At 34.5% G+C, this 16,728-nt stretch overlaps 1 protein-coding gene and 1 long non-coding RNA gene across 2 annotated transcripts; one reads left to right on the top strand and one right to left on the bottom strand.

Annotated features, from left to right (window-relative positions):
* LOC109824421 (dnaJ homolog subfamily B member 13-like) lies at positions 142-1,801 on the bottom strand. The gene is made up of 3 exons (XM_020391014.1): positions 1,486-1,801; positions 1,168-1,373; positions 142-613 (listed from the first exon to the last, which is right to left on the bottom strand). Exons 1-3 carry the CDS (start codon positions 1,657-1,659, stop codon positions 166-168), a joined length of 828 nt encoding a protein of 275 aa, XP_020246603.1. The 5' UTR covers positions 1,660-1,801; the 3' UTR covers positions 142-165.
* Positions 9,764-12,640, top strand: LOC109824667. The gene is made up of 4 exons (XR_002242725.1): positions 9,764-9,840; positions 9,952-10,353; positions 10,476-10,600; positions 12,469-12,640. It is a non-coding gene; the product is annotated as an uncharacterized LOC109824667 (long non-coding RNA).

Below are 16,728 nucleotides of genomic sequence, written 5' to 3'. Positions count from 1 at the left end.
AAAAAAAAAAAAAAAAAAAAAAATTGACTATGCTATTTACGACACCACTCAAAAAGCATACCACAACATTTCGATAAACCAAACTAAACCGATAATATTGCAACATAATATTTTTTTTTACTAAAAGTTCAGTAAGCTATGTATACAAGATTCTGATAAGTACATTCAATTGCTCTCTTTAAGAAGCTCAACCACACACTTCCTCTGTTCTCCACTCAACTCTCGAGGAAAAACAACATGAAACTTAATTATCAAATCTCCCCTCGCTCCATGCTTATTAGCTATCGGCATGCCTTTGCCTTTAATCACCTTCTCATATCCGGGAAATATAATTTCATTATGAAAATAACAGCTTATCTTTTCTCCATCGATAAGCCTAAAGGTAAATGACCAACCAGTGAGTGCATTTGCTAAGGTAACTTTTACTTTCAGTACTAGATTGTCGCCGATTCTCTTGAACAAGGGGTGGTATTTTTCTGAGATTAAGAATACAATGTCAGCAGGGAGAAACCCGGGCATTTCGTCTCCCATCGAGTCGAATATTATCTTAGTTCCTTTCCTCCATCCTGGCTTTACTGTTATTGTATGACATTCTTGCTTTTGGAGAACCCACCTGCAATATTAGGGGGCAAAAGGCAAATAAAAGAGGTTAACTAAATAATTCTCTCACGGAATGAAAAACTAAAATTTTTCCGTTCAATAAATTCTTAAGCAAATGTCTCTTAATCTTACTACTGCATAGTCATTATGATTATTTGTAGAGCAAGGTGTTTACCATCTGCCAAGGAAAAAGGTTGTTACGATACATGACACTTTAGTAGCGCATGACAAACTATGTAGGCAATGTACATCATACAGTTTACTTCTCAAAATCTATATCGCAATTATAGCAAGAATAATAATCATAATAAGATGATGAAGAAGAAGAAGAAGAGAAGGAAAAAATGTATACCAAATTTCTCCTCGTGTCAGAATACTTTCACCGAAAACTAACCAGAAGAACTTCCCCTTAATAGGATTTTGTCAGTTATCACGTAGTTATTATAACTTTGATGTTAGTTCAAAGACTTCTCAAATGATCATTTCTACTCTCTGAGTACTTTGGAATCATAATACAATTTACAACTATCAGCTATATATATATATATGCATATCAAATTTACTTACCCAGCGTTTGTGACGACATCTCTTGTAAACTTGACTTCTTTCTTGCAACCCCAAAAGAGCTCCTCAAGTGTGCATTCAAGCTTGCTCTCTTTTGGCATAGGCTTCCTCTTTACATCATTAGAGACTGAGCTACATGACCTCTTTAAGTTCAAGTGCGTATTTCCATGGACACTGGCTTTATTTGTAAACTCCTGATCGCTAAGCGCCTATAAAGAAAATTATGACAATTAATCCTACATGAATATATATTCTTCTCTAAGAGATTCATACATAGTGAGGGTAATCAAGCTTAATATATAGTATGTTTTTTATAAATACCTCATAGGCTTGAGAGATGGCTTTGAATTTGGCCTCTGCCTCTCGTTTGGAGGAGACCGGGTGCTTGTCAGGATGCCATTTTTTCGCAAGAATTTTATAGGCTTTTCGGATTTCTTGAGGAGAGGAGTCCTCTGAAAGGTTTAGGACCTCATAGAACTTAGAGGGGTTGGCCATGGATTAAGACTTAATACAGGAGATTAATAATAGTGATGCTCTTAAACACTTCATGAACTAGCTAGAAGCTATATAAAGGAGGAAAATTAAGCAAGAAAACATTCGTAGTGGAGTGTTGGAGCTATGTTGCTGGAGCTACAAGCTCCATAGAAATCCAATATCTTGAAGTTTAGATCAACTTGGTGTATAGTATTATATATACTATATCAAAATTATGTTTCACTGATCCTTGTTTTCCTATGAAGCAATCTATTCATCAGCTACTTCTGCTTAAAACCTTCTTGAATGAATTTTTAAACAATTTCGCTTGAGGGAGGTTGAACCAATGAGACACTAATATATTGTCCCTGGATTTATTTTAAAGTCCGCTAGGTGGCTGACTTAACCTATTCCATTCCTTTACTCTTATTAAAACTAAGTCTCATTCCTGTGAATAACATAGTATTGAGTAATATATATATATATATATTCGTTTTTTTTTTGAATGAAAAATGAATAAAAATTGCACTCATTGAGTATGAAAATGTTGTAGATTACTATTAGATGGTCACAACACCTTATAGTACTGTTGGACCACTGGCTTGTTGTTTAGTAATCTGATATGCGTTTGGTCACCAAATTAAACCATATTTCTTAATTTAGTTTTAGGAATTAACATCACTTTCATCTTTACGGTAATGTGTGGCCCGGACTTATATTGTTAAGCTAAAGATATTGTTATGACTACTATAATTAGCAATATAGAACTAAGAAGATACTTCTATTAGTCGGTGATCTGTCGAATCTTTACTGAGGAGTCCACTAAATTTCGCATCTCAGGTACAATTCAGACTTTAAACAAGTACTATTCTCTTATCTTAATAAACTATTAGCGCTAATTATAGGAAGAGTACGTAAAGGCATCATGATATCATGGAAAATAAAAGATCTACAGATGATTTGTTAGTTGGAGTGTCTCTTTAACTGAGGAAGAGGAGAAATGTAAACAATCAATCATTCATGAAGAAGAAAAAGAAAGCTATGAACTCGAAGAAACTCAAAAATGTCATTCAGTCAGATTTAGGTTATTTCCTTTCTCTTGTTTACTTATTTTAACCACAACCCAACTGGATTACTTTCAATACGGTAAACTTTAATTGTTAAGGGTTGTCAAATGGGTGGAGTGGGGTGGGTTTTGGATGGGTCATAAATGGATGGGCACACTTTAATTGTTAAATGGATCACTTCTCGTCCATCTTTTTATTAAATGAGGGGTCCATAGGTTACCCAATAACTCATTTACCTATTAGGCTTTTATATATAAAAACCTTTTAAGGGTCTATTTGCAAATGTGAGGGAAAACATGTAACTTTTAAGGACCTATTTGTAAACTTTTGGGGGCTTTCTGCAAACATTTGGGGGTTTTCTGCAAACATCGAGGATTTTTGCAAACTAATGAGGTCTTTTAAGGGTATTTGCAAACTAACGAGGTATTTTACTGCCCTATAAATATTATTAACATCAGAGATCAATGGTTGTAAAATATAATTAATTAATACCAAACTATATATTATATTTTAATTAGTTATATGTAATATAGTCCTTTATTAATTAACTAATGCTATCAAGAGTAAATTACACAAAACCCCTGAGAACTTTCAGCATTTTGTAGTAAATCCCGATTAACTTTCAAAATCTAAAAAGATTTCTTTAGTAGTTTTTGGAATTGCAAAAAAAAAACCCAATAAATTACCGTATTTCTTAGATAAACCATATAAATTAGAACAGAAAAACTACAAAAAAGGCATTCTGAAAGGTATCAGGTTTTTAGCATAATTTACCTAATAGATATTGAGGTTTAATGCAAAAGTTATTGGGGGTTTATCGATATATTTTGTCTTATGCTCTAAATGTAAATTTTTTTTATTTGATGCAAACTCCCTATCAAATCTGGTGTAGCTTTGAAACTCAATTGTCTCTGGCGATTGTATTGTATAAAAGGCATATAATTCATTTGAAATATTCACATCTGCTAGGTGGATTTTACTGTTGTGATAGCAAAATGTTGGGGGCTCGTGTTCAAACTTTTTGACTCCACAATAGACATAAGACTTTGGAATGCGTAGCTTATATAGTAAAGAACATATTAGTTCATGAAGAATTTGCTCTAGCACAGATATAAGTATTAATAAACTAATATATAATGTTATATGACCCTTTTAATAAATCATAAAGTATATCTCACCAGCCTTTGACGCTCACAGGCCAGTAGTAGGGCTCCGCAAAATATGTCAACTTTATGTTGTCGTTTGCTATTAATAGTATTACCAGTACTTTGTCTCTTTTTCTTATTATCTGCACTTCTTTGAATGTAAGCTTTCTTCTGCTCATCTCTCAACTGAACATATTTTATTTTTTTCTAATAGTGGAGATTGGAGTGTTCTGTTCTATTTAAATTTTTTTTTATATGGTCTTATTAATACACACACACACTATATATATATATAGATTTTATGCCAATTAAAACTTATTAATAAATTATTCTTGTAAGATAGATATACAATATGTTATGAGCAATAATATACAATATGAACAAAGAGATATATACTATATGATAAAATATATGCAATGATATATAAACAACACAAGGGGAAACAATCTAAACTAAAGATACAATTGAGATAGGGCAATATAAACAATACAAACACACAATATGATCACGGAGTTCGGACCTTCCGTCTTACGTCTCCGCTCCCCACTCCCGGGGAGAAATTCACTATCACAACCGAGTTTTCTACGCTCACCCGAATAACGTTTACACCTCACACTCGGTTTTTTAGCTAACCGAAAATTTTACAATCTCACGCTCTTACAATCCCACTTTACACCCTCTTAAGTGTTGGTCTCTAGTCCGTGTCTTCCTCAATTGTTAGGAATTACAACCTCTTTCTAGGCATTACCACCTACTGCACTCCTCTTAGGATGACCACGTCTCTCACCACACACTCCTCTCGGTGTACAAGTGTATTACAAAGTGATCTACACAATTAAGGCTCACAAATACAAATTTGTTCTCTACAATAGATGAGAACTCAATTAAGCTCACTCTCAATTGTTATAATTCCTCATAACCCAATTATACAATGTATGCAAATACAACAAGCTCAATGATTGTGTGTGTAAGCAATAAGAAAATTAACCATAAACTCAATGTAAACCCTAGCTTGATGAAAATGATAAACAACAAATAATTAATACAAAGTTAGTATTGAGTTTAGAAATTCTTCTCTGAAAAACAAGATGGAGAGATGGATTAAAATGAAGCTTCAAACAATGTAGATGATCTCCTCCCTTGTAAGAAACTTCTTCACAAACAAACTCTTTTAAAACATACTAAACAAACTTTAAAACCCCTGTTAAACTTGTTTAAAACATTTTTTAGATAATTGTAAGAACTGATGTATAATGGGGTATTTATATGAAACCCCAAAGCCAAGAGAAAGCCAAGAAAAGACAAAAAAACCAACCCAAAAAACGGCTCTGGAAACTAGCCGTTGGAAGCTGAAAGATAGTTTGGCGGTCGACCGTGAAAAATGCGCAGTCAACCACGAGCAGGTCCAGAAACTAATTTGGGCTCTGGATATCAGCCGGTCGACCGTGGCGGGCGACCGCAAAACTCTCTAGACCCCGAGCCATTGAAAATCAATCTGAGTCTCTGGACTCCAGGCGGTCGACCGTAAACTGATATATGACAATATGCAGGTTTGAAGCAGTTTTCTAATTTTGAAACCCTGTTTAAAAATATCAAACAAATTCCAAAAATTATGAAACTTTGGGAAATGATTGTAGACATGATAATAAACATGTTATAAAAACTGGTTTACAAAAAGAACCTCCCAAATAAAAAATATCATTATTTTACAAAATAGTCCAAAACATAAAAATGTAAACACATGGGTTTTGACATTTTAGCTTAACCATGTTTTGAAACATTACAAAATAATTTTGTAGACTTAATAAAAGATGTATATGATTATTGTTAAGTCCAAAAACTTAGAATACAATATTTTCACAAAATTGCATATTTTGCAAACTTTTCAAAAATAATAAATATGATTTCATTGAACTAAATAAAATTGATATTGATAAAATTATATATATGCATATAAGTATGAAACAAGAAATGTATTTTCAATTGTATTCAATTGTTTCATATTAAAACTTGAAAACTATCAAACCAAAACATATATGTATATATAAAACTATATGTATACATAGAAACCAAAATTAAAGTGATATATATATATATATAATATATATATTATATATATATATATATATATATATATTATAATAATATATATATATATATAATATATATATATAATATATATATATATATATATATATATATATATATATAATATATATATATATTATATATATATATAAACCAAAACTTGTGTTGTATATATATATATACACTACATATATATACAAGAAACCAATTAAAATGCTGTGTGTATATTGATTGAGCCTTAAAGTACTTAACCACACATAATTATAAACTCCCTAAACTAGATTACTCAGCTATAGGTCTTCATAAGCTCGACATGCGACTAACTTGTGATGACATGAAGCCCTTGACTTGAATCATTTTAATTTGAATTGCGATAGATTCACTCCACTATTCTGCCAACCTCCATTGGAGATTTATCGTTGAAGCTCAATTAACATCCATCCTCCACTCGTTGTTTGTCTACAATAAATCAGAAATACTTAAACACTTAGAACAAACAACTTATGTTGGCCAAATTATTTGTTAAACATCATCAAAACAAAGAGGGCCAAGCCTATATATAATATATATTATAATATATATATATATATATATATTATATTATATATATATATTATATATATATATATATATATAATATATATATATATATATATATACTATATATATATATAATCAATGCAAACCTTAGCTTGAAGCCAGTTTGAATAAGGTCATTTATGCTAGAAAGTGTTGTATAGTGGTTATGTAATCCAAAAACCAGAGAATAAATTTCTACAAAGGAAAATCATATGTCATATTATTATTAATTTATAAATACATATGAGCAATGTAGATAGTTAGACAAAGTAACATATATTTTCATAAAAATTCAATAGTAAACAACCAACTATAATCACTATCACAATTGAAATATATAAATTATTGATATTCCTTACTAACCCGATGATACTCGTAATCATGGAGTAAATCTTGAGTACGAAATTAAAATTAAGATTGTATTATCCTATAGGTAAACAAATAGCGTATCAAAAAATAAAAAACTATAAGAAAATTATATCAAAAAAGTACTGCACAATAGTTGATTACAATTAGAATTTCTTTTTTTTAAAGGTGATATATAGATAATATGAGTCTTGGTTCATTTTAGGAAATCAATAGGGGGTGTCATGCAAAATTGGAAGTATGATGTGGCTTAACTACAAAACTGCACTTGTAAGTTTGGGTGGTGCATGAGCAGAGTATTTGAGTGATAGAAGTGTTGTATAAGATTGAGAACTTAACTATATATGTAGACATATATGCTAGGGGGTCCATTTGGAAAATATAGAAAATTTCGCGAGGACCTTTATAAAATATTAAAATTTGTGAACCAAATATTTAAAAAGTTTGTGACTTTGCTTGCTATAGGTTGTTGTGATAAAACTCTAACTTAACATAATTTAACATAGAAAATAAATATTAGAAAAGGTTATCACGGTAAGTGAATAGTAAATGGATAAGGAGTCCTTTTCTAAGTTGCAATTCTTGATTTATAACCTTCATTTATATAATTAACTGCATGTTATGAACAAAAATTATAATTAACTACATAATGCAAATCTTGACTTATTTATTTATACAAGTTGAGCCAATCACCTCTCCTCCTAAATCACTTGCTTTCCTTACCAACCAACACATTAATATTTCTATAACCCAGTGATCGATATGCGGTCAAAACGTCTCCGTCTTACAGTACTCATGACTGACAACACATTCAAGTAAATGGCTTCGACCTACGATACTCACGACTGGCAAACAGTCAAATAAATGGCTTTGACCTATGGTATGATGACCGATAGATAGTCAAATAAAAAAAAGATTCATCTTTTATAGATGACGTGATCGAATAAAGGACTAATGTGGGCTAACAAATTGTGCATATGCAGAGTAAACAAATAAGAATAAAATAATAAAAGTGGATTTGCATAAACTCAACAACAATGCATGTGAGTTGTATATCCACGTTGATGGATGCGGATAATAAAAAAACAAAACAAAAAAGAAAGAAGAATTCACAATAACGTAAAACAACACACACCCACACACCAAAAAAAAAGAGGACTTCGTTGTGTATAGTTCCAAACCGGTTGTGCAAAATAATAATAATACTTAAGTCGTATATAATTATATAAGATCTTAACTCTGTCACATTGCACATAAGAGAAATTATTGACAAATCGCTTGCAAAATACATGATCATGCTCGTATGTATGATTCATATCAACCAGATACGTGTCCATGTAAAAATAAATAAATAAGCATGAAATACATAAAGCAAAACAAATAAATAAAGAAAAGGAAGGGAAGAACATAAATTTTGTACGTACTTTCAATCCGCAACCTCCAAAGTTGATGAGCGCTTCTCTATACAATGTTGATGTTCTAATATTATGGATACATCCTTGTGATAGTGATAAATAGTTGGCTTGTGAACTGACTCCTACTAAGAAAAGGATTTCATTTGTTTTAAAGTTGAGTTGGATTCGTAGTCCTAATAATAAAAGAAAGTATACATTTGATTTATTTGTTTACAATTCTTAAAAGATGAGATGAAACCTTCAATAACCTGGACTCTAAGCCTCGTGCAATGACACATTAACTAATCAACTATAATATCAATAAGAACCCTACTCAAATTAGGACAAGGCCTTCACCCCTTTGCAAATAGACTTGAAATAGCGGATAACAATTGCAAATAGAGTTCTATTTAAATAATCTAATCTAATAAAAAATTAACAAAGACACATACATGTTGAAGAAGATGAAAGTGTTGTAAAAATTATTATTTGCTTTAAAATAATCTAATCTAATCTAATAAGAAGAAATAGACTTGATAGGAAAAAAAGATAATCTAATCTAATCTAATCTAGTAAGAAGAAAACAACAAAATCACATACCTATAGAAGGAGATAAAAGTTCTATGAAAGTTGCTCTAATTTCTTAGCTAATATATATATTGGTATGTGATGTTACATATGAGAGGATAATAATTGCAAATAAAGTTCTATTTAAATAATAATAGTATAATTTCTTAAACTTTGAAATACTTTTTTTTCACCTTAACACTGCTAGAAAATAAACTATTACCGACGGTACTTTAGCGACGGAAAATTCCGTCGCTATAAGTCATATTATAGCGACGGAATTTTCCGTCGCTATTTTTTCGTCGGTAATAAAGTTTTGCTGACGAAAATTTCATTATTGGCGACGGAAAATTTCCGTCACTATTAATTTCCTGACGGAAATTTTCTGTCAGGAAATTTTCGTCGCTAAAACCATTTTTAACGACGGAATTTTCGTCGCTAAAAGTAATTTCCGTCACTAAAATCTAAAAGTTAGAAAAAATTTTGGGCGCGGGCATGCCCAAAAAAATTGGACAGCCCGCGCCCGAGAGAGTTTTTTCCCCGAATCCCTCTCATTTCCCCATCTCTCCTCATGTCCCCTCCCCCTAGCTCCCTCTCCTCATCCCCCCCTCCCCTCTTCTCGAATCTGCCCTCCTCTCCCGCGCCCGGCCTCAATCCAAGTGAAAATGGCGATCAGGAGAAATCCATTCATTTCCTCCCTCTCCCCCCCTCTGCCTACTCTCCAATTCCTGCCCTGATCCTCAAACATCTAGGGCTTTCGCTCGCCATTTCCTCTCCTCGCCAAACCCTAGGGCTCAAATCCACTTTCTTCGCTCCCTCTTACGGAATTCTAGGGTTTCGAGAGCCTTCGCCTCCTCGTCGGAAACGGGCGGCGGCGGCGGAGCATCCGCGTGCTGGAACTGCGGGGCGGCGGCGGACTATTTTTCTCATATGCGGATCGTGTAGAAGTGTCCAGCCTGTGGATCATTCGGTGGATTATTTCAAGATTTTTGGGCTGTAAGTAATTTTTTATTGTTTCCGATTCTTGTTTATATTGTTTTGAATGTTTTAATTTTTGGAAAATTAAGGCCCGTGCTAAAAAGTTTCAATTTTGGGTTCTGTTCACAGAGCTAATATTCATCATTGGACCTTATTGAGAAACTAAAAGCAAATTGCTTATGAGCACAGTTATGCATGATTATCTACGATGATACTCTTACCTATTAGAAGTCAGAACAACATAATCGTGTTATGTTTTAGTTGAAGTGAAGGAAATGAAGGAACTTGTTAGAATGTCAAAACCACAGGCTTAAAATAGGCTAGAGGAAATCGGGTGAATGTGTCCTTTTGGCGGCTACAAGAGAATTTTAGGGTAGGAATTCAATGGATTCCGGAGAATGATGATGTACTATCTCCTGAAGTCAGAGGGAATTATTACGATGGATCTAGATATGAAACTTTAATCCAAGTATCCGTCATCAAAAGATAATAAGAATGTAGACCCGCCGCCCAATCCCTCTCTCTCTCAAGGTACCTCGCTCCCCTCCATCTATCTTTCTCTCTCCGCCCAATTTTATATTCTGCCGAGGTGCTTTTCGTAATTAAAAAAAATTATGAGGATGTGTTTGTGTAAATTCGGTGTTTTCGTGCAGGTGGTGCAGAAGGCGTACGTGAAGAATGAAGGGGGAGGGGCGCCGCCGAATCAGGTGGCGGGAGAGATCCTGTCGTTTTTCACGAGGAATAACTTCGCCGTCGCCGACTGAGGAGAGACCATCACGTGAGTCAGTCAATTGATTTCATTCAGTAGTTGAGTTTGTTTATTTATTTTTTTACTAAATAAATTATTGTAATCTGTTTCGAATTAGAAATAAAATTAATTGAGATATAGACGCGTTATAGTTAGAATAATAATGACATATATGTCCTGAATATAAACGTAGAATTGTGACAAGAAGCAGAGAGCATCCAAATTCATTATTAGATACATAGACTCAAAACTATGGATTGATTATGGATAAGTTATTTGATGCATTAATTGAGCAATAATTTCAAGCACTATAGTTTTCTAACATGTAGATCTTGGATTGTAAGTGTTCACAGTCTACATTATCATGAGAGTTGTCCTACTCTTGTATTACTAGAGACACGGAAGCGCGGAGTCCATAACAACTCATTATTTCACTTTGCAATTTATAGGAAAGGAGAGTAGTATAACTCTTGTAGTACAGTTATCCTTGCTCCTTTATATATTTGAGGAAGTACGGGAGCTCCAGTATGATGTTATTGATCAGATTAAGGAACATATATGACATTATTTGAAACCGTAGTAAAGCTGAACAAGAGCATTCATAAGATATGCATTGTTTTATGCATGAGTATGCATCACTCAGATACAAGTTTATCGTGTTTGATCAAAAGAATTATATATACTCTCAGATAGATATACTTTACTTTTTTAAATTAAATGAATTAAATATATAATTTTAATATATATGCTCTCTATTGTTTGATCAAAAAAATTAAATATATAATTATATATACTCTCTATTGTATGCCAAGTTGATAATGCATCATGAAGAACAAAAATATTTTCTTGGGAAAAGCATAACAATGCATCATGAAGAGCCAATATCTTTAATTGGAAAAATCATACTTATGCATAAATAGTTCAGAAAGTGGATGTTCATTGACACAATGAGTGAACACATTTTGCTATCAATTGATTTTTTTAATCACAAGTGGTTTATGGTCAAAAGCTTGACTTGATTCACTATCCCGATAGTCACACACAATTGATTTGTATCTTTAGCTTAATAGTCATGGGCGAACAATGAACATTCATAATGAGATATTGTTGTGCATTTGTTTGTGTCATTATGGTTTTCCTTTTTAGGTTGATGAGATTAAAGAAGTGATAATCAGAGATGGGGCATAAAAGATGCAGGCAACTAGTCAGAGTTTAGTTAGTGGAGTGGTGAGGATTACAGGTATACCTAAATGGATGTGGAGCTGCAGCAGTTACAAGGATGTGATATTCTTAATTAATAGAGAAGGGGGGCCTTGATAGAGCTGGCCGGAGATTCGTATAGGGCACACCAGACATGGGATAAAGTTGAGCTGCTGCTATTGTTGTATTAGGTTTTAATTAGTGTGTTTCCACTGTGCACAAAGTAGTGGGAACTAAGAAAAGTGAATATGAAAAATGTTAGCCAGGCCTATTCTTCTTCCAATCCTCAGATGTAGCAAGCATGAGTTTGTGGAGGCAAGATAGAGGGGGCCTTCAGATAGTTTTTCTTGCTAACTCTAATGATCAAAGTTTATGTTTAATATGAGCTCATTATGTACTACTCCTATGGTTGTTCTGCAAGTTATATGTACTGGTACTGTTTGGGTGGGTGGGTGGGGGCTTTGGTCGTGGTTGAGGAAGGGGAGGAGTACGGATTTGGTGCGTGTACGAGTGCGTGCGTGCGTATACGCGTGCATGCGTGTACATAAGAAATAGAATATGTGCGTGCGTATAATACATAAGAATATGTCATGATACTCTCTTTGAAACATATAATACATAAGAATATGTCATGATACTCTCTTATTGTTATACTTGCATGTCATGCCATGTTGTTAACGTTTGATTTATATTTGCAGGTCTGGATTTCTAGACAAGGTGGAGCTGGTGATGATGAGGAGGATGATGATCAGGAGGACTGATTTGTTTTTTACCTTTGGAAACAATGAGTGTGTGATGTATAAACAATATTTATCATGATGTGTGTTGTATAAATAATTTTAATTATCTTGGGATATTTTTATTAAAATATGTGTTATATATGCGTGAGAATGAATATTATACTGTTGATTGAACAGAGTTTTAAATTTATTATATTATTGTACAGGTTTTTTTTAATTTTCAAAATAATTTTAAAAAAAATATTAGATATATTTAGCCACGGATTTTCCGTCGCTATAGGTACTTTTAGCGACGGATTTTCCGTCGCTAATGTTACTTTTAGCGACGGAAAATATTTTTTTCTTTTTTTAAAAAAAATAGAACGACGGATTTTTCGTTGCTAATTTTTCGTCGCTAACTTTTAGCGACGGAAAATCCGTCGCTAAAAGTGATTTTAGCTACCCTTAATGTACGGACGGTATTTTGGCGACAGAATTTTATTTTTTCCGTCGCTAAAAGTTTTAGCGATGGATTTTCGACTTTTAGCGACGGGTTTGTCCGTCGCTAAAAGTCTTGTTTCTAGTAGTGCTTGCTTCCTTATGTTATATATCGTAATGATTTTAAATTAGTAAGTCAGCATACTTTAATAAAAGTTTGGTTTTGAATTGTAGGGTTTCTACTCCTATCGAAACATGTTTAGGGTCAAAGCACGATTATGTATAAATATTTTGAAATAAGAGCACTAAATCCTATTATAGGATTTCTATTCCTATCAATACACGTTTAGGGTCACTAAATCCTATTGTAGGATTTCTACTCCTATTAAAACACGTTTAGGGTCAAAGCACAGTTATGGATAAATATTTTTAAATAAATCAATTTACTATTACTTAATGGATTAGTATTTGAATTCTAAAGGTATTTTTGTCTACCGAAAGATTTTTCCGAACTCGTGTTTTTAAAAGGAGTATGATTTAACTAAATGGGTAGGATCGAATGGGTCATTTAGTGGGTGAATATGGGTGGGCAAGTGGGTTTGGGTTGATTTTGCCACCTACACCTTTAGCTTCATCACTGCTTGATAGAAGCTAATGCAGACTCTTGAGTTGAATCATCCCCTTGAGATTTTTGGTTTTTTTCTTATGAAAAGTGACCATCCAGAAAATAACAAAGTAAGCAATATTAAATGCCACTATCTCAGCCGAAATCTTGACCCCATTAAAAATCAATTTTTTTTCTAGTTTTCCAAAGGCACTAACAAACTTTAGGAAAAATGATCTCCTATAAAATTTGAAGATTTTTATCATGAATGAAGGATTCACTGCAAAAAAAAAGGGATTGTTCCACTAGACTGGGCAAATTAGATATAGACAAATAGTGGTTAAAAATGTTCTAAATAGACTTGGTGTTAGTCTAAGTGTAGACCCAAAGCTGAAGCTGAATGTGGAATCAAGAAGATGAAGCAAAACGAAGGAAACAGGAAAACTACAGTGCGGTTGACCGCGATACTCTCTGCGGTCGACTGCGAACGTGCACACTACTGAGAAAAGTCACTGGACTTTTCACGGTCGACCCGATGGGTTCTATGGTCGATCGTATATACCCTGTAGGCATTTTAGGTTTCTGTCGCTTATCCGGTCAATCGCGACTAGTTCGACGGTCGACCGTGAGCCGAGCTGGCAGTTTCCTAATATGTTTTGAATTCTGTTTGGGATAGGATTCATATATATATCTATATGTTTTCTAGGGCTAATAAGACAACGTGAAAAACCATCAGAAAGAGAGAAAAAGAGTGAGAATCTCAGAGAGATTAATCCATTGTTTGAGTGTTTGTATTCCTTCTTCAATTAATCAAAAAGATTGTGTGGTATGGCTCCCGAGGACGTAGGCACATTGTCAAACCTCGTTAAATTCATGTGTTCTCTCTTGTTCTTATTTCTGCAAGTTTTTATTTTTGATTTTTGGTGAATTTCTTTCTTGCTCAACTTTCTAATAAGGTCCGGAAGGGCAAGAGTTCGATTTGATTGTTTCGAATCATCAACAACTGGTATCAAAGCTTCGTTCGGTAATTTATGAGAAAGCCATGGTAGAGAAAATCAACTCTAAGATCGAGAAGTTTGACGATTAATTCAGACTTCGCCTACTGGAAGTCGTAGATGGAGGACCATCTATACCAGAAGGACTTGTATCGCCTATTAATGGGCAAGGATAAGGAACAGAAGAAAGTGGAGTCAGACGATGATTGAGAGATACTGGATAAGAAGGCTCTAGGATAAATCCGGTTGTCTCTCGTCAAGACAGTAGCCCACAATATCTTGAAGGAGAAGATAACGGTAGGGCTTATGGAAGCACTCGCGAAGATGTATGAGCAACCATCTGTAGCAAACAAGGTGCATCTGGTCAAAACTCTTTTCAACCTCAAGATGGCAGAAGGACGATCCTTCACAATGCACCTCAGTGAGTTCAACATGATTGTTGATCAGCTTATCTCCGTAGACATCACGTTCAATGATGAAGTGCAGACCTTTTATTACTATCACAGTTACCGAATAGTTGGGCATGTTATGTGACGGCAATCAGTAATTTGGCGGGAAAGGAAAAGTTAAAGTTGAGTGAGGTGGTCAGTATGATTCTAATCGAGGAGGTTAGAAGAAAAGTGTTCAAATCAGAAGGTTCAGGTTCAGTCCTAAACTTCAAGCAGAGAGACAGAAGCCAGAAGAAAGAGAACTAGAACAAGAATCGATCGAAGTCAGTGAAGAAGAGGTCAAACTCGAAGGTTAGGCCTATCAAAGGAAAGTGTTGGAACTGCGGCCAGGGAAGGTTAGGCCTATCAAAGGAAAGTGTTGGAACTGCGGCCAGGAGGGCCATATGTCTTCAGTCTGCAAGAGTCCAAAGAAGGAAGGAAAGTGTTGGAACTGCGGCCAGGAGGGCCATATGTCTTCAGTCTGCAAGAGTCCAAAGAAGGATGCTGGTGAGCAGGAGGCTCATATCATGCAAGATGCTTTGATCATTGCTATGGACAACAATTCAGATTCTTAGGTCGTCGACTCAGGAGCCTCTTTCCACGCCACTGCTAATAAGAAGCTTCTTCAGAATTATATAGCAGGGAACTTTTGAAAAGTGTATTTGGGGGACAATGAGCCCTATAATATTATTGAAAAAGGTGATGTGCAGATTCAGATGAAGGGCTCTAAGTGGAACTTGAAGAACGTGAGACACATACTGAAGCTGAAGAGGAATCTTGTTTCGGTAGGACAGCTTGGAGCAGAATGTTATGTTTCGACATTCACATGGGATTCATAAAGAATCTCCAACGTACAATGGTAGTTGCCCGAGGCAACAAATTAGGTACTCTCTACCTTACCTCATATGCGAGTGACATCCTCACAATTATAGCTGGCAAAGAGAGTACAGATCTGTGGCACAACAGGCTAGGACACATGAGCGAGAAAGGGATGAATATCTTACATTCACAGGGAAAGCTAACCGGGATCGATTCTGTGGAAGTCCGAGTTTGTGAAGACTGTATCTTTGGGAAGCAGAAGATGGTTAGTTTCCAAAAGGGTAGAAGGTCACCTAAGACTCAGAAGCTAGAGTTGATTCATACAGATATATGGGGTCCAGCCAATGTGTCTTTTTTTGGCGGTTCTAGATATTATGTCACCTTTATCGACGATTACTCGAGAAAGGTGTGAGTTTACTTCATGAAGCACAAGTCAGAGGTGTTCAAGGTCTTCAAGAAGTGGAAGGCTATGGTGGAGAACGAGACAGATCTAAAATGAAGTGTCTGAGATCAGACAATGGTGGAGAATACGAGCTAGAGGAGTTCAAGAGATTCTGTGCTACGAATGATATTCGCTTAGAAAGGACTACTCTAGGGACGTCGCAATAGAACGACATTGTAGAGAGGATGAACAGGACTTTGACTGAGCGTGCCAGGAGCATACGATTACATGCGGGTCTACCTAAGCTATTACTCTTTATGATGAATGAGTCGACTAGATCTCCTTCTCCTCTCTGAAAATTCATGCTCATTCAGTCTCCTAACCGATAGGGCTTCGCCAAAGCTCGAGAATTCTAGATTTGTTCAAATAAAGGCCCTATGGCTGTATTTATAGGCTTCAGAAGCCCTGTTTTTGGATAAGAATGAACGATTTGCTCTTATCCTCAGTTGTAATCACTTAACCACGTTCAAAGATAACCTCAAATTAGTTTGGGAGACTGCAGATAGGATCTTA

This window comes from Asparagus officinalis, chromosome 9 (assembly GCF_001876935.1).
Source record: "Asparagus officinalis chromosome 9, Aspof.V1, whole genome shotgun sequence".
NCBI lineage: Eukaryota > Viridiplantae > Streptophyta > Magnoliopsida > Asparagales > Asparagaceae > Asparagus > Asparagus officinalis.
Note: the sequence above shows the minus strand (reverse complement) of the source record. Positions and strands in the feature narration are given on the sequence as shown.